Source organism: Pleurodeles waltl, chromosome 3_2, assembly GCF_031143425.1.
Source record: "Pleurodeles waltl isolate 20211129_DDA chromosome 3_2, aPleWal1.hap1.20221129, whole genome shotgun sequence".
Lineage (NCBI taxonomy): Eukaryota > Metazoa > Chordata > Amphibia > Caudata > Salamandridae > Pleurodeles > Pleurodeles waltl.
Window position 1 is genome coordinate 92,227,383 of NC_090441.1, and position 19,212 is coordinate 92,246,594.

The following is a 19,212-nucleotide window of genomic DNA, read 5'->3' on the forward strand; positions in this document are numbered from 1 at the left end:
AGTGTTGGTGAATAACATTTTGAATAGAATCTGGCGAATGTGTACACTGTTCTCTACTTAGAAACCTTCCTATTTTGTATCGAGATGGGATCCCTTTTGTATCAACTTGTGCTCTAATGACAAAATATTGCTTAAATTATGCCGCATAATTGGCTTTTTCTTGTGTAATTTAGTCAACTCTGCCACATAATTTGCTGCACCACTGCCTTATAATTCAGACTAACTTTTCTTTGCTCAATATAAGTCTAGCTCTGTTAGTTTAGACGAAGCTAAACCTTTCTGAACTATAATATCTCATGTGGATTGAACTGGATATGATATTTGATGCTTTATAGTTATATATCTGGTGACGTATCTATCAAATGATTTCCTTTACATTTTCCCAGTAGGTCTACCTCTTACTCTGGCTCTTGTTTACTGCACCTGTCCTACCAGCTCCTTTGTCCTTATACCACACCACAAGGGGGACACATCTGTTGCACCATGATGTGATTCTCTACCCCATTGTGAGTTTTCTCCGTTCCTGGAAACCATCTAAGGCTAACAGGTTTTCACCAGGTGAGACGAATGTCCATCCATATCACCTCAGTCGTCAGTAGAGCTCGTTCCTATTGCCTAAGGAATACGAACGAGAGCGAGCAACTCAACAGAGTAACCCTTACGAGATCTACAACTCCATGGATTTCTCCATTCCTGACTCTGAGCCCTAGTGCTTTATGGAAGAAGAGGAAAGCCTCTTGTAGACAACTAAAATATAGCTAGCAATGCTTTGCAAATCCAGCATACTATGGAGCTCCACAAAGTTCTAAAGTTTCTCATCTTTGCAAAACTTTGCCAGCAGTAAAGAAAAATCCTGCCCAAAATATTTTTGGGGGAATAATTTTCCTGCAAACTCTTTTCGTGGAAGAACAATCTTATATTAAAAGGTGGATTATTTCAGAAGCCTGATTTGCAATTTTATTAGTGAAAATTTTTGGAAAGCCTCCAACCATCGTGAACTTCACAAAACCTGCAAAGGTAAATCTTTGCAACTTTAAATAGAAGGGTGACCCTGAGATGATCACTACACAAGTGGTTGTGTAATACGCAAGAAAACATGACCAAGCATGACTTCTCTGTTAGTGGTTGTCTTATACTACATACTGGAGGAAACACATGTTTTAAGACTACCATCTTTGACACTAATTTAAAGTAGAGCAAGCTTATTTACCTAAATGATATAACCAAGCCTTTTCTTGGCAGGTGGACCTAAGCCCTAAGCACAAAACATATGTCAGGCATAGGAGAGACAAACATATATCACGCACCTGCAATAATGCTTGCCCCATTCTTGGTGAACATAAGGGACTTTGCATCAACCTCCTGCAACTACTGGATTTTTTGGCTCAACAACCTTCAGCCATGGGCTTGAGACATTGTCAATCACATCTTGAATCAGCACAAAAGAGCATTTTAGTTTCACCTTTCTGTTGGCTGTTTGGAAGAATCTTTCTTGCTCCACTATAGTACACCAGAGACTTGTCTCAGTCTAAGACGGCCACTCTTTCATCACACATTCAATCCTTTGTCTCAGCCATTCTTTGTATACACAAAACAACCCATTTTGAAATGTTTTGCACTGCAACATGCAGTGTTTATTGTTTTTGTTTTCGATTGACTGCGATCGTCAAACCTATTCATTTTGCCAGTGCTTGTTATTGAAGAAGCTACTGGGCTGTAAAGTAAAACAGAGATTGAACCTTGAAAGCCAGTTCTTCAAAGCAGTTAGAATAGTGTATTATTGTGTCTTTATCTGTATCATAACGATGCAAGGATGATGTGTTGAAGTATGATCCAAAAACCCCAGACCAGGGCATCCAAATGATCAAGCATTGCAAAATGCCACACTGGGTGAAGGTACTATAAACATATATTTGATGATGTTGTCGGATCAAAATGGTGGGTATCGTAAGAAGAGCTGCCAAAAAACACAAATGCAAAACAAAACACAAAAAGGTCTGGCAGGTGCTAACATTTGTTAAGGGAGATCCTCATAGGTGGAGGCAATATTAGTTGTTGATGTTGTTTCAGCAGACATCACAGGAGCAAGGAGCCTATGTCATTTATAATGTTTATCAAGAACACAACAGCACATCAGACAATTACAAGACTACATTAGTTACTCGATGGCTTTGGGTACCTTTTAGTACAGAGGTGACTTAAAGCAGTTGAAGTATCTCAGGCTTCCACAGACAATGTCTGGAAGCATTCATGCTAATAAAAGCAAGATTATTGGAGATGTTCTCCTAAACTAAGAAGGGATTCCATATGGAATCCAAAATCAGAGCCACTTTCAAGCCTCACAGGAGCATTAGCAAAGCAAGCATAAGGTACCTATTCCACAGACTACATACTGTGGCCTACGTTTAGTTTAAGACCTAGACCACCATAATAGGTCTACTGTAGGTACAGCGCAACATTCAAAATGCCGTTTTTTAAAAGAACAGAATGGTAGATGCATGAACAGCCTCTCCATCAACTAATATTTGACCACAGCCACAACACCACTTCATTTTCCTCTAGTATAAATGGTGGAGGCAAATGCAAACACAGAAATCAAACTGCCAGCTTAAATTCATGGCGGCACCCAATTGAAAGAAAGGCTGAAGAAGCTGAATTAGAATTGGAAGAAACAAAATAGGCAAAATTCATTCTGTAAAGACTTTGCACCAACAAATGACAGGATGGACATAGAAGTATACATGTAAAAAGCATACATTGCTTTTGAATGCAAGAGATCTGCAGATTTTAGGATCGGAAACCAGGATTGTATTTGTACAAAATACAGGACACTTACTTTGACAAGGACACACCACCTGCTTTCCCAATCATCTCCTCATGGTGAAGAACTGACTCATCCCATGGTATGTCGAGAAACTTCAAGAGAGTCCTCATCCACTGTTCTGGGTGCAAGACGAGCTGTTCGTAGTGCACCAGCATGCACCGCTTGTATCCAACCTCCATGCACTGGCTGTACATGGTCTCTATTGCCCGGTTCCACTTAGACAAGCAGTCCCTGTAGCTGGTCAAGTCAAATCCAGCAATAGTGACTTTCCGAGATATCATGGAATGTACGGAAGCCCGCCCGTCTCGTACCATTAACAGAAATTTGGCATTAGGGAAAATTTTGGCAAGGTACGCTAAAGACTTTAGAGCAAATGGGTCTTTATTACACAAGTAAGGGGCTGGATCCCCATGCTTTACAATGATCTCCAACAAGAAGGCTTGCATGGCAGAATCTAGCACTTCATCAGTTACCCCAGCCTCGTCCAAGCGCACCTTCTCCTTGCTTGACCTTGCCCACATTTGCTTGACTGCTAGAATTCGTGGAATGACCCGTGTTTCTTCCCCGCAGCGGATGTCAGGGTGAGCATCCAGCATAGCACGCATGAGCGTGGTGCCGCTGCGAGGGACGCCCCCAATGAACACCAAAGGCATATCCTTATCATAAGGGAAGGTCCTATTGACTTTAAGATTGAGTGGAGTCCGGGGTGTCTGTTTTGCCAGCTCCACCCGTGCAGGCTGACTCCGCTCTTCAATGCGGTGGTGGCACTCCATTGCATGCTGGCCAAGGTAAAAGACTGTCACGGAGCTGATAACCAGACATGCTAATAACAAGTTTTGTTTCAACTTCCCAATCATTTTGACACTGTATTCACAGTGGACCTTTTACTTCACAATCCTGTTCAGATCATCGCGCTGCACAGCATTACCGGCCCATTGGGGATCAGGAATCATGATCTGCAAGAGAAATTAAATTGAAATGTTGAGAAAAGCCCATCCATAATGGGGTTTGAGCATTGCAAGAGCTCAAGACTGTCCTTTTACAAAGAACTGTAGACTGTCTTCAACCAACATCTTGTCCTAGTGTAACCACCTGGCAGTGTACCTCCCGGACCACTCCTGCCTCACCTCCACCCCAGCACCCACACACATCCACCCATACCTTGGATTGTAATTTCTACTCCAATTGGAGGTCCCATCAGTACCCATTAACCCAAAGCATAATCCCATCTCCTCTTGCCTTCTCCAGCTCGCCCGCTTTGTGTGCTGTCCCTCGCCAACCTTCACCTTTCGCTGTACTCTCTTCAAAACTCCAGCACAGCACTTTACTGCTCTATTGCTAGGTTTGCACTTAGGTCTCAAAAATACATTGATATCACCTATTAGAACTCTTCATACAGAAAGATTCTGGCACAATCTAATCCATGTAATTATATTATTAGTAGTATTATTTAGTTCATTGTATTAGTCAGCATCAAAAAAAGAAAAAACAGCTATCAGCAGATACAATAGCTTGTCCAGCTGTTCCATACAACAAAGGTCCTGTGTCACATTCAAAGTGTCATTGCAGAAACTAAAAGGCTACAATAATCCTCCAGTCTTGCAATCAACACCTACAAACCCGATCCAACAGAAGTGCAAGTTATCTTCAACAAACGTGCCCAGCAAACCTATAGAACAGCATCAGGCTGTTAGTAGCATAGGTCAGGTCTGTCTATCCATACAACTCTTTGAGTGTCATCTGAGCTGCCATTCTGCGACAGAGCAGAGTGAGATCGTAGTGGTGCCTCACATATCTCTGGGTCTTGATTTAACAGGGAGGCACATAATTCAGCATTAGTATTGCAGGGCATTACATACTGCCCCATCCATTCTCGGTTTGTAGGGAGCGGGCTTCTCATCCAGTGAAGAGCTACCTCTTGTTTGCTAAATAATAGTAGAAGCGCCACCAGCCACTGTGTAGGTTTCGGCAGTTTCGCCACAAATCCCATCACCACAACATCAGGGGTGATAGTCAAAAATTCAGGAGTTCTCGGCCTGCACCACAGACCAGGAAGCAGCAATATGGCAACATTCCCATGCCAGATGAAGAAAGGTAGCGTACGGATGGTGACAATGGTAGCATTTGTGTAGTCTAGTGGCATCAGATGGGTGTACTTTCACATGGTGTATAGTACAATCTGTGCAGGAATTTAAAGTGCAATAGTTTGTGCTTATATTTCATAGAGGCCATTTCAAGTTGGTCACAACAGTAGATCCATTTACGAGTGTCTTATAAGTCACCCAGGGCTCTAGTCCATGATTCGGTGGTGGAACACGGCCATGTGGGCGGGCTCCTATTGTGAGTTTATAAATTGGTGAGACCCAGCCTCTTGTAAATGATAGGTCTAACAGGAGAGTGAGAGAAATAGATGCCTTGGGCTCGTGTTGGAACTTTGGGAAGTATACCCTGGGCGCATGGCGAAGTCTATAGTATATGAAGGTGTCTAGGGTGGTTGTGGGACTCTTGCAGTATTGCTCAATAGTTAAGAAAACTCCTTACCATCATGTTTCAAAAGTGTTGATTGGTTTTGCAGGTTTATCATTGGCCGGACCCCTAGGAGAGTACAACAAAGGACAACCCATAGCAACACTCAGCCTATGCCACGCGACTGCAGTCCCGCTAGCATATCTATAGTCTCCCTCGAGTATGAGAGTTTTTGAAAAATACAAGTACATAATGTACCCAAGGCCACAGTGTTAGATTCACACAAGTGTGGTGGTCTGTGGCAAATATCAGTAAACTGCAAAAAAAAGCTTGGGAGGATAACTAATACAGTTTGGGGTTAGGTACAGCCAGCCGATCCTTCACCAGTGGTAGTGTCAGTAGCTCCCAGCGCGATCTCTCCAGCCCCCCTGCCCAGATAAGCCTGCCGAGCCCCAGTTTTAATGTGCAAGATGAGCACTGTTCAAGCCAGTCCTCCAACCTGTAACCAACCTGCTGCGGTATGTCAACCATATGTCAACCATTTTCTCAGCCCTGTCTCCCTTGTTTACCAACAAAATCCCCATATCCCCTAAAAAAACATATCAACTCCTAACAAAAAACAAGCATTGGCAAAGCTAATAGGTCGGTGCTGGTTGGCAGGTTTTTTTACTTTTTCAGTGCTTGTTTTGCTATGGTTTTTGTAAAACTTTATTTTTCAGAACTGCTGAGACCACACTAATCTAAAGAAACAAACATGTCCTAAAAACAAAAATATTTTTGGACCTCACAAAGTACACTTTTTTACAGCAGTTCCAGGTGTTAAAGAGGTCTCTCTAGTGTGGATGTGTTTTTGTGAAAAAGCAGGATGTTGTCACTCAGTGAAATTAACACTGGCTCACCCACTGATCCATTCTGTATCCCCTAGCGGCTGGAACAAAAATGTGAATGACAAAGCAATGGACAAAGAGTGCTGACTGAATGACTCTATAATTAAGTATATCAAACGTAGAATTGTAGTAAAATCAAAAGGTTCTGTGTTGGGACTCTACTCTATGAAGGAATTTTGGAGCAGCATGTAGAATGTAGATGGTTGGGATGGAGCATTCTGTGGAGGATGGTTGGTGAAGGATCACAGAGTGATGAGCTGGTGGTGACTTACCTGCATTACAATTCAAGAATAAATAGTTCTTCAACATCTAGTAGGGTATTTCTTGTTCATTTTAGTGGTGACAAGTAGGTTTCTGACTCATCTCACCACTAGCTTCCCGCGTCTGTCGCATCACTGTCGTTGGGTGGGTTCTGCTCCTCTGTGATGGTTTGTGATGGATGATTCCTGGACTGTGCTTGTCTTGCCCAGGTGTTGATGTTTGTCAAAATTAAAGGTAGCTACATTGTGTGTTGGTGGGCAGTGTTAGCACCCTAATCCTTGGGGGCAGGCCTAGTGTGACACGTGTGAGCTGAGTATCATGTGGCCTGTCGCGTCAGCCATTTTCGATGCGGCGTACTGCCTGATCTGCTTCATTTTGTCGATTGCAATTTTGGATTGGGGGCTGTCTACAGGAGTGTACAGGTAACTTCTGCTGGAAATCTTTTCCCAGTGATCCACACACTTAAGTGGACCATATTTGTTTTAAGCAACAGCCACAGTGACCAACAGTTATCCACACACTTATTAGTGATTCCTTTCAGTCAGATTTACAAGGTGGGTCGCCATACAACACACTTTTGATTACCATATGCCAATGTCATGTAGATCATCCAGCAACAGTGATCTACACACTCCTGGCACAGCGACTAAATTATTCTTCATAACAGTAATCTTTGTTTTGTTCAACTTATTTTTGCTGAATTGAGTATACTGCAACCATGGAAGGAGGCAGTGTTCCTCCTATTTTCTGGTGCCTCCTTTGAACCTAGGTCAATGGAAGGAGGTATGAGAGGTACATTTGGATGCCACTGATGGAGATACTTCAATGCTCATACACAATTTAGGTTCGAAGGGAGATCCGTTTTAAAAACACTACCTATACACAAAGTAAGGATGCATTCAAACCAGGAAGGAGCATCTGGTGAAATGATAGCACTTGAAGTGGTGGACAAATAGGCTTCTGTCCTAACAGTGCTGGAAAAAAATATTTTCTCCAGGTAGGAATGTGGTAGTGGAAAGACATACATTCTTACAGCGAGAGCAGCAACAAGGAGAGTGAATTGTTGAGTTTGTTTCTGCGTTACGACAACAAGCAATGCCATGCAACTACTGTGAATTCAAGGACGAGATCAATTATGATCAACTCATCGATAAAATGTATAACAAGAAGATTCAAGAGAGACTGGTTACCACCAAAGACTCTAACTTAGAAAGGGCCACCACCATAATAAGGGCAATTGAGAATCCTGATGTGTATTTCAAAGAACTCTCAACTCATGGGGACACAGGAACAGCTAGGGTGGAGAATGCACTTTATTTATCTTAAATGTTACTTTTTTCCATGTTCACTCTGGCTGGAAAGGGAGGAGTCTGCGGAGGGCGACTGGCTAAGGATCACAGAGAAATGTGTTGGTGATAACTTATCTGTATGAAAATTCAAGAATAAGTCGTTCTTCAACTTCCAGTGCAGCGCGTCCTAAAAAATGTATAGTTTTAGTGATAGCAGAAGATCTTGGCTAATGCCTGACCTAAACACTGGGCAGGCAGGCGGGATAAATCTTTGCCTACACTGAGGTGCAGAGAGAAAATGTACAATAGGAAGCTTTGCCCTGCACACCACAACGTGACCCTCATTAAATACCTAACTGCACCTTCTACTCAATCCACACATCAGACTCTTTGTTGGTGAGACTGCACCAACTCCTCAAAGAGCCGGGGTGAGATCTCGGCAGCCCCTCTTCTCCCTGATCACCCATTCTGCAGTCATCTCAGTCTCTTTCTATATACATTCCTCTCTTTTCATTATCTCCTCTGAGGAGACTTCTGTTTACTGTAATGGGATCTCCCTCCCAATTCATTTCGCACTGAAAGATTTTATTTATTAAGCAATTGAGCTGAACCGTCCCCTGGGACGCGTGGGGGTGAAGGCGGCCATTCGCAGTCAGTGAGTCACAGGTCATTTTGGAAGTGCTCTGCTGTGGAATTTTGAAGGCTTGTTTGTTCCTTTGGGACCGTGTTCTGCATTTAGGCCTGTTCGATGGGATCACTTTTATTTCATCCGCCTCCTATTGTGAAATGTCAACAGTAAATCAAAGCCAGATGACCACATTACCTACAAATGCACCATCTCCAGACAGACACGAGTGCTCAAGGAGCTCCAAAACAAGCCGGCATGGAGCATGCGCAGAGCCTGCGCCAGACACTGCTTAACTTAATCATGAATTGAAAAGCGATGCTTCTATGTATTATATCTGACTTTAATTCATAAGTGACATTATTAACCAGGAAAGTCATCTTTTCTACTCTATAGCCACACATATGTTTAAAACACCCATCCGTTTTCTCATGTATGCAGGAATTCCACTTCTGGGCGATGTTTATCACTCTGTCCTCCAATAAAGTCTTAAGTAGTGCATCTTGTCGGACAAAATGGGGCCCCAGTTCAATTTTTTTAAGGAGAGGGGGCCATCTGGCCCATCACTCTGAGCCTCATTAAGCCCTGGGGACCCCATCCCCCAGGGCCTTATATTTTTTAAAGGTGACGGTGCCCTTCCTGAGTCTCATTAGGCCCTAGGGACCACATTCCCCCGGCTCGCCGCATGCAGTGAGAGCCGGCATTGCTTCCACCCGCAGCGAGAAATTATTTATGCTACTCCCTCCGAGTGACAGCAATCTTTTGATCTGTTTCCCTAGGCCTCATCAGTGCAGGCAGGGAAACAGATCAAAAGTCTGCACACAGCTGGCGGGAGCATTTTCAAAGCTCCCACCAGCTGTGGGCAGACGGTATGTTTGCTCCCGATTGGCAGCAGTTTCAAAGAAGCTCCTGCCAGGTGGGAGCAAACACAAGTTTCCCTGTCCATGCTTGTGAGGGCAGGGAAACTGCTGTGTCCCGAGGGTGGGCTCTCTGGGACGCAGCATGCAAACCGGTCCCGGGTATGGGGCCCCGGGAGCCATGTAAGTCTCAGGAGAGGGCTGATACCGTGTGCCCCCTCCTTTTAAAAAAGTTTAATGGCCCCAGGGAATAGGTTCCTCGAGGCCCATGGAGGCTCAGGGGTTTGCATGCCTCTCCCTCCTCTTTCATCGGATTTCGGCACAGGGGGTGGGCTCCCAGGAGCAATAATGGCTCAGAGAGGGCCACCACACGCCCCCTTCTCCTTATGGAACTCGGCCTGGGGATGCGCTCCCTCGGGCCTATAATGGTTCGGTGGGACCCGCAAGCCCCCTCCCCTCAAAGAAACAATGCGGCCCCAGGGATGGGCTCCCTGGGCCTATAATTGATGGATGCCGGCTGGACACTATTTTGTTTTTTTTTGTTTTTCTAGCCCGCAGGAGTCCTGCAGGATTGCAGCAAAAATTGCAGTTTTTTTTAGGACCTTGAGCGGGGCACGGTATGCCTACCTGTCACCCTGTATTAGTTTTTTTACAACTTCAGGACACAGGACTAATTCAATGGCTGCCAACAAACAATTTGTTCTTGTCGCTGGCAGCCAATCAGAGCACTCAGTCCTGCGGGAGTCTGACTCCCATGGGTGCAAATTGGCCAAGGGAAAAAAAAGCTCCCGGGGCCAATCAGAATGCTCTATTTTTTAAAATTGGGTTCGAGGGACTCTTGTGAGAGTCCCTCGTACCCAACTGTCCGATATACAAATATGTTTGTACCTTAATTTCTCAAAAACTACTGAACGGATTTACACGAAATCACAAAGAGTACAATCTGTGGACCAAGATCTAGCTTCCTGCCAAATGTGGTGTAATTCCACTAAGCAGTTTTTGCAGTAGTGATTCTTAAAGAAGTCTATCAAAAATGCAAGGCGATTTTGCATTTTGGACCCCTTTTTTTTCCAGGTCCCGCTCGACAGATCACCCTGAAAATTTCCATGCACAAACTAGGCAAAAAAGAGCACTTTTTTCGAACGTTTCGTGGAGATTCATCAACTCAAGAAACACATTTTCTATCAAAACTCTGAACTATCTATAACTACTCAATGTCGACTGACATATATTATATATGTCTATACATACACATGTAAATTCGCATATAAATACACACACATGCATGTATGTATATATGTACGTTAGATATTTCTTTTAGAAATAATATAGGTGATATTTCTTTTAGAAAGAATGTAAGCCCCGTTTTTTCCCCTCCTAAGATGGCTTCCTACCATCCACTTCTGCTTCTCTTCCAGAGCACATCGCCCTACTCTTTTCCCTGCTCGTGACTACCCACTGGCCTTGTGCCACCCATGCAGTCATTTGTTCTCAAGCCCTACCTTCTTCTCCTCTGTAGTACTCTCTCCTCCCTGCCACATGAGCAATCCCCCCCTTGCACCTCACCCCGGCCTCCGAACCCATTCCCTTCCTCTCTATGTATTACCAATCAGTTGCTTCATACCTAGGTTCAAGCTCTACAATTTGCATACATATGTAAATACAAGTATTACACACGTCCAATAATTAGTTTATAACTACCATCAGAGGACTGCAACCCATTCGTTTAAAACATCTTGCAAGTTAGCCAGTAGTTTGTTTAGAAACTCTCAAACCTGCAGGCCACTATCTCCGTGCCTTGGGTAGAAAGCTCTGATTGGACATCTGGGAGTGGTAGAGCTTTTACTTTTTGGTAATAGCCATCTTCATAGTTTTGAACATGGAGTTAGTAGCTGTTGGCTTCCAACACCCTCGTGACATTGAGAACTGTTATTCTGCTTCCTTCTTATGCATTCTGTTTGACATCCTATTTTCCCATCCATTGGACTCGAATCTGGGGCCTACTTGGAGATGCAACACATGCTTTCTAGAGATTTTGTGTTTGTGTCACATTCCTGTGTACATAAAGATGGCTTCCCTCACAAGACTCAGTCTCTGAAGCTGTACCCATCTCTAGGAAGCAGCCCTTGATCCCCTAGGAAATCCCTTTGTTGCTTAGTGGATGTCCGGAACTCACACCCATCAGATCTGACCTTTTCCACCCTGCCTGTACTTTATAACTGAGTACAAAGCCCCAGAATAATGCTGCATTTCTGACCATTTACTGTAGCTGGCTGACTGCTTTTATTTCAGAGGTAGTGGTGCGCAGGTATCTTAATAAGAATAATAAGTTCATGTAGAAAATGAAATAACGTAGAAAAATAATGCACGCATTGGAAAATGTGACCTCGGGGTATGGCCACTAATGTTAACGAAGTGTACTAAACAATGATTAATACTTATGAAATATTGAATATATGTTAGACTAATGCAGTAATATGTCATATTAAGGGTTATGAAGTATGCTTTAGCCCTATTAATTGTAGGCCTTAACTTAGCAAGTGTCTTGGCCTATCTTGCCAGGCTGCATGCAGAAGCTGTATTTCTTATTGTTTAATAAAAATGCTGACCAAGTGAATTAAACTGTGAAATGTCTATTGCATTGTTTAAATGTGCTCATAACAGTAGTTTTCATGAGAACAAACTGCTAGGAGACGATGTTCTTGCTAATGCAACATTGTATGTGTAATGTGTGTGAGGCTGACTTTCCCAGGACAAGAACAATGAAGATACTGACTAGAGTGGAAGCTGCAACAATATTGTTACCTGACAAGCCGGATGATGAGGACATTGCAAGATGAACCAATCAACAATATGAGAATGGAGACATTTTAGAATTCATAGATTTGGGATAGTAGTTTTATTGGACAGAGAGTGAACATACGATTAACTGACCAATAGGGAATTAAGGGATAGTTTAGGTGACTTTGATATAACAACACCGCAGAAGGAAAAGATTTCAGATTTTAGCAGACTTTAGGAGAGAGAGAGATTTCAGGAGACTTTAGAGAGAAGACATTCATTCCGACATTAGGCTCATATTACCAGACTGTGAGCCTGATGCCTTGCTGATCGACTGATGTCCTGATGATGAAGACTGATACTGCTTGCTGACCCATACTGAGGATAGGTATACAATTGAAATGTGATTATTATGCATATTTGCTTTTTCTTTCAAGGTACCAACTGCACTGTTTTGTCTATGACTATCATAGTTAGATGTTTTTCCAAATTGGTGTTACTAAATTGTTTTGCATGAGGCCCAACATGCTGATGCTAATCTGATGTTAGTTGAGGATTCTGACTTATGACACAATAGACTAATGCTTGATGGATTTCTCTGCTTAACTTCATGTATTTCATCTTGTTGATGCAGCTGACTCTGCTATTGTTTTGCACTGTAACTTTAGAATGTGTTGTAGTTCAAGCTTTGATTAGATTGTGTTTCTTCCACTGCTTTGTTGTTTCTGTGTGTGTTTCATTTGATTTTGAGATTAATCTACATGACCTGAGCATTGCTAATATAGGGAAATAAACATTCTAAACTTTTACTAAAGGTGTGGTTATTCATGACTAAAAGGTCATGGTGCATGACAATTACTGACACCACTGATTATTGATTTTATTGATTACTAATGATTATTGAATATTGATTATTGATTCCTGTACTGGAGCTATGGTAAGAACTTCTTAATTGGGAGTCAAAAGGTTAATCGACCTATTTGCGTCCCCTTGTAAGTTTACTTATTAAGGTCTGACGCGCTAACAGTAGCTCCTAACCTGATCAAGGACCGGCCTCTCACCAGCACCCCCACCAAAACTGGAGCTCTAAAACTTGTACTGGGTATCATTGTTGACTCTGATAAATGTACAGGCCAGCTGAGAAACGATGCATGTCAGGAACTCAACTGTTAACAAACATGCAGTCACCCATCAACCCTGATCCTAGCAACATTATGGGACAGCTGTGGCTGTTTCTGTGATGTTGAGTGATAGCAGGAAATGGTAACGGAGGCGAGTGAAGGCAATTCCTGCTCCATTCAGACACAAATGTGTCCCTGCCATAGAGGTAACCCTATTTGAACTTTCAGAGACTGCGTTTGCCTTCCTTGGCTTATTTTAAGGTTTAACATATGAAACATATTATATTTTATAAATATTCTAAGTGGGTTTGCTTCATATTCCTCCAGTCATTGGCTTCTTTGACTCATAAACATTCAGCCATTGGCTTGAGACATTGTCAGTCACAACTTGGATCAGCCCAAGGCAATATTTTCTTTTCAGCTTCTTTTGTTGGCCGTTATCCATCTAATTTATGAGATGCCTGCTACAGATATGGAATTCTGAGACACAGGCTGTTTGGAACAAATACAGTGATATTATCCTTGCCCGAAGTGCGCTGCTGTACTTTTCCAGTGAGCTACTGCTCAGCGACATTCCCCCGGGAAACTTTACATAGAACGCTAAACACAATAAGCACTTCCTACGCCTAATATTAACCATGTGTCTTAATGTATTAGCATCTGTAATGGCTAGACACATGAGCAGTGGCATAGCATTCCTTTGGCGAGTCCTAGTTTTACTGTCCAATTCATCTACTGGATAAATAAATATGTGTAACTTTTCTGAATATATACACTTGATTGGACCTTGACCTTTGTTACCTGTGATTGTATTGTCTCACTCTAAACCCACATCCCTAACCCATAACCAAATCCTGCAGTAAGCCTTGACTGCTCAACCATGCCAAACCAAGGCAACACAACCCAGATAGCAGCGTTTGGTACTCAAATGCATCACAACACAACCCTACACTCTGGAATCCAGTAACCAATGACCATCAAGGATACAGAGAGAAGATGTGTGACATTGGGGCCACAACACTGTCAAAATGTAGACATTTGAAGGAAAATGTGGGCCAAAATGTTTCTGAAATCCTATATTATGATCACGTACAGCAGAGATATGAGGGGAGCATGCAGGGTGTAGCCCCTATGGAGGTCATTGAATCTTTACCTTTCTCAAGTATATATATTAAGTAGCATTGACATGGCTCAAACAAATGAACACAATCCGGTATAAGTATTCACTATAAAATGGTCAAAACATTGCATTGGTCCTGACTTCATTACAATCGTGATTTACAAGTTTACCTACTTTATGATTATTCTTTAAAATTAAAAACTTCTTTTCCATCAAAATGTTCTAGAAAATCCATTTACATGTTTCAAGATTATAGGTGAAGACCATACCATTATGTTTTCTCATATTTAGCAAAAACCTAGTTGAGCCATCCGCTGACCTTTCAGTCCATTAGATTTCAGTTCCTGAAACACATGCACGAGTACAAACCCCAGCATTTTCATCAGGTATTATTTTTGATATACCACTGCTCAGCTACAAGGGGTGGCACAGCACTTTACAGCACTTTTCTACAATGCATTGAGTTTTGGGACAGTAATATTAGCTCACACAGTTGAAAAACATACAGCATAGTGTATGTACAACAGTAAGGATCAGATAGGATTTATAACTATAGAAACAAAGACCATCAGTGGGGCCTGTTTGCAGGCATGCTCAAAAACAAAGAGTTAGGATGAGTTCAGCAAGTGATCCCTGGTATTGTAGTCAAAGATCTGCAGCAAGGAGTACATCTTCCCGTCATTTATGAGAGTTTTCAGGAGTAAGGAAGGCCTTCGTTGGTGATCATTCACCTTATGGTTGAACATCTGTAAAGAGAAGCAGATTTCCCTTCCAGGGAAAGGGAGACTTTATTGAGGATCATCCATTTTATAATTTAGGATCAGACAGCTTATAGTTGAAGGTGTGACACAAGGAGTAGATATCCTACTCTTCTATGACAGCTTACAGCAGGCGGGAGACTCTCAATGATGATCATTCATCTTATAGTAAAAGCTGTGTAACAAGGAGCAGATCTCCTGAGCTTCCATGAGACATTCCCCAGGCATGAGGACTCTTTACTGGGACATATTATATTTGAAGATCTGAAACAAGAAGCAGATCTCTTCTATGGGACTATCCAGGGACAGAGAGACTCTTTACTGGGGATTATACATTGTAAAGTTTAAAATCCGAAGGAAGGATCTGATCTCCTGACCTTCTGAGGAACAAAACGGAAATGGCATTTGAAACAAAACTAACGCAAACCGGTTCTACAAACTCAGGCAGTAAATCCATATCCCCTGTCTGGAAAATACGTATGCAGTGGGACCCAAAACATCCCATTGTGTTGCAGTTCCACGTTCGTCATGACCAAAAAAGTGAGAGCGCTGCAGAATACTCGGAAGACTGTTGTGTGATGAATGCTGGTGTCTGTAAAACAACCAGTCTCACGGATGACTTGGAACAGATCACCTGAAGTCTGCACTTTCTGCTGGAGAAGCTGAGGGTCTCCTCAGAGCCTAGAAGCCTATCTACTTGCTGAGAGACGAAAGAAGTGTGCCTGGCCCTGCGGGAGAAGTGTATAGTGTATTCCTAATGCACAGTAACCCTTGAAGGGGTGTCCTGGTGCTGAAATGGAAGATACCGACTTACACAAAGAGCGATGTTTTGAACCCCTCACGAAATTTTGCATGGTTGGCTTCACTTCGGAGGGAGTAGGGGACTAGATTCCACAATCTAATCACCCGACCCCCAATTGGTATCGTGAAATCCAAGAGGTGACCAGTAGACATGCATCTGTGGATCTGGACCGGATGACTTGGAACACAGCACCTACTTTTTGTTTGCAATATCATAGAACCTTGACTTTAGAATGTTCTGTGAGGAATACATATAGCCTTGAACACAGATTTTACTGGGAGGCAGTGTGAGGATCTGAGAGATTGTTTAAACTTTGCGGTAAGCCCAAGAGACTTCTGCCAACTATATTCTGGGTAAGTTGAAAGAGAGATATAAGCTTTAATGGAAGGCCTAAATAGAAAATGTTAAAGTAATTGAGGTGCGATAGCATAGTTGCATGAACCACTGTGGTCGGGAAGAAGAAACAGCATGAATCTGTTTTTACAAGAAAGATCAGTGTCCTCATTGACTCCAAGATTTTAAGCTAACTCTGAAGGTAATGGGGCAATCCAGCACTCTGAAGGCCGCCAGTGAGGGTGCTGTGTGATTAAAGTGCTTTCTTTTATTTAAACGAAACAATATGTTGTTTCTGTTGTTTGAATATTTGAGTTCTGAGCTCTTCCCCCCCCCCCCACATTAACTCCCTTAGAAACCTTTGACTAGTTGCCTTCACTGCTTTGAGAGTCAGGTACGTAAAGGCTCCAGATTGCAGAGTCACAGTAGGGTGGGCCTGAGGACATCAGTGGTAAAGGTACACAGCCACCACGATTGTGGCACAGTATCTGTTGTCTACCCTCTAGCTCACCTCAAATTTGGTCTGACAACACTGAAAAAATAAAAAAAGCAGTTCAATGAGGTGACACAATAAAACAAGTTTTAGGTTAGGTTCCTGGAGAAACACCAAGGTTGCACACACACACACACACACACGTCATGACCGCTCTACAAGGGTTCAACCCTAAATTCTCCTGTGTATTTTCTTCCTTGGCCTGTGTATTGGTCCTTGGACATTTATGGTAAGAGCTTGTTGATCTCAGCCTGTTTTGGCAAATATCTCCCTCTCTGTTGTAAGAGATCCCTGCTATTCAAGAAACGTAAGCAATGTGTAAAAGAAGCAGAGGAGATTGTTGCATTCCATTCCCTCCAGTAATGATGCAAAATAATGCATAATGCTCTTAGGGGCACTTCCACGCCCCTCTATCTCACACACTCTGGAGACTGTCAGGGTCACCAGAATAAAATTTCAAAATCATAACCTTCATTTGTGAAATGGTACACAACAGCTGCCAATATTCACCGAGAATTAAACAGGTCCATTGATCCATTCAAACATCACAGCTCTGCACCACCTCGAAACTAAGAGTGGAGTTGGACTCCCACTTCCAGAACACAACCTTGGGAAGCAAGGAAATCTTCGTTGCGAGGAGCCCAACATCCGAATTCCCTAAAAAATGTCATCTGGGTGGAATCAGAACTGTAAAGAACCGAAGCACAATCTCATGCCGCTGATAGACCCCCACAAATGGCCTGAATGACTCTAGATGTGAGACCATAAGAAGACATGAAAATAATAGTATTAAAACTGGGTAAGGAGGCGGTTCTCGCTCAATGCCTGCACAGGGCAGTGTGTGTGATTCCTCTTCCGCCTGGTTCATGGCTGATAAGAAAGTCTGTCATGGGAAGGAAGTCTGACTCCTAACTGCAAATGTGCACAGATCCACATTTAGCTCCCTGGTAGATATGAGCCAAATTTGTTGTTTCCTCACATTATAAGCAGGTTTACGGAAAAGTCTAACATTTTTTCTTCTTTTTTTCTTTATTTATTTATGTCAGTTGTTCTGTATAGTGCTATGTTTGTTTTTAGGTCTCCTCAACCTTTAGTAGCAGAGTTGTGTTGTCTTGACAAGCTTCCTGAAGAGTTAGCACTTAGGTGGTCATTATGAACATAGGCGGTCCGGGCCGCCATACCCGCGGTGCTACCGGCATGGTGGGCTGGACTGCCATATTATGTTCATGGCGGGACCGCCACAGGCGGATATCCACCACCACCAGGCTACCGCTGCCAGGCAGCCTAACAATGGCAGAGTTCCTTATCCACCGGATAAGGAAACTGTGTCCACCAGCCTTACCCTGCTGGTTTCCCCTGCCAGTAGGCGGAATGGGGGCCCAAGGGCCCCCTTGGGGCCGCAGCCCATGCACTTGGCATGGGCAGTGCAGGGGCCCCCGTGCACAGCCCCGTCATGTATGTCACTGCCCAATGTACGGGCAGTGATATACATGACGGGTGCTACTGCACCCGCCGCACTGCTACATTGACGATGGCTCCATGTGGAGCCGTCGCAATGTCCAGGCCCAGCGGAATGTTGATTATGCGGGAAATCCCACTGTGTACATAATGAGGCCCTAAGTCTGTGATAGATGGTTTGAGGGAGTATCAGAGCTTTAGGTCCCTGCAGTCCTGGACATCCCCCACCCTGTGTATTTGCATTTAAGTGGCCTGGGCCATTTCTGCATGTAATCTGAATGTCAAGAGAATGAATCCTGACAAGGCAGACACAGCCTTCTTTAAGGGTCAATTAAAAAGTACCATCGATTTGGGTTCTGTGTCTGACCTCAATGTAACAGCAGATTGGTACAACCTTTCATCTTTCTGAGGTTAATAAAAGAAGTACCACGGAGTTTGGAGAACAATAAACGTCTCTCATTTAGTGCCCAGATACACTTTACAAATTTACACGTTAAGATAACTCAATCCTACAGGAAACCTGTGCATATTTCCAGTACATCTTCCTCGTCGAGTCCTCCACACAGGAAGAGAAGCTATTTGCATTTGTTCCTCTTACACCGCATGATGGGAGCTCAGGCCCACAGCTACTCCTAGTCCTTCCGGTTTTCCTCCCGGATCCTGTACCCCCGGATCAACAGAAGGTACAAGTGTTTTATGCGTGCAGCGCCGTTTCCATTTATCCTGAGCAGGCAGGTTCCTTTGGACACTGCCACAACCTTTGTGTGACCCTTGCAGCATCCCAGCAAGGATTAAGACGTCATTCCGGGTATTTCAAATCCAAGGATGAAATCTGCTATCTCTTTGGCTGATGAAATTTCAGATATGGCTCCGCCTGGTACGTTTTGGGGTAAATGGATAGAGGCGCAGGCTGTATCTCCACTGGTGACATTTGCTATGTGAAGTGCTCCCTCTACATGTGTTACTCTTTACTGACTGGATATGAGTTCTCAAGAATAACTGTCTTTTGGGACTGTTGTTACATCCAGGTAACTCACACCAGTTGATTACAAGACACACAACAAGTTTCTCTTTCTAATCTGTGAAGGAGCCGGTAATCCCTCGCTTAAGGTGCAGCCTATGTGCCGTAGCCACTAC

At 43.2% G+C, this 19,212-nt stretch overlaps 1 protein-coding gene across 5 annotated transcripts in view; it reads right to left on the bottom strand.

Annotated features, from left to right (window-relative positions):
- TPST1 (tyrosylprotein sulfotransferase 1) overlaps positions 1-19,212 on the bottom strand; it is a 213,598-nt gene that overhangs the window by 122,518 nt on the left and 71,868 nt on the right. For all 5 annotated transcript variants that reach the window (XM_069226879.1, XM_069226874.1, XM_069226878.1 and 2 more), the window contains exon 2: positions 2,837-3,780. In XM_069226879.1, the coding sequence (XP_069082980.1) occupies positions 2,837-3,681 (845 nt within the window). In that variant the 5' untranslated portion in view covers positions 3,682-3,780. The remainder of the gene's footprint in view (positions 1-2,836; positions 3,781-19,212) is intronic.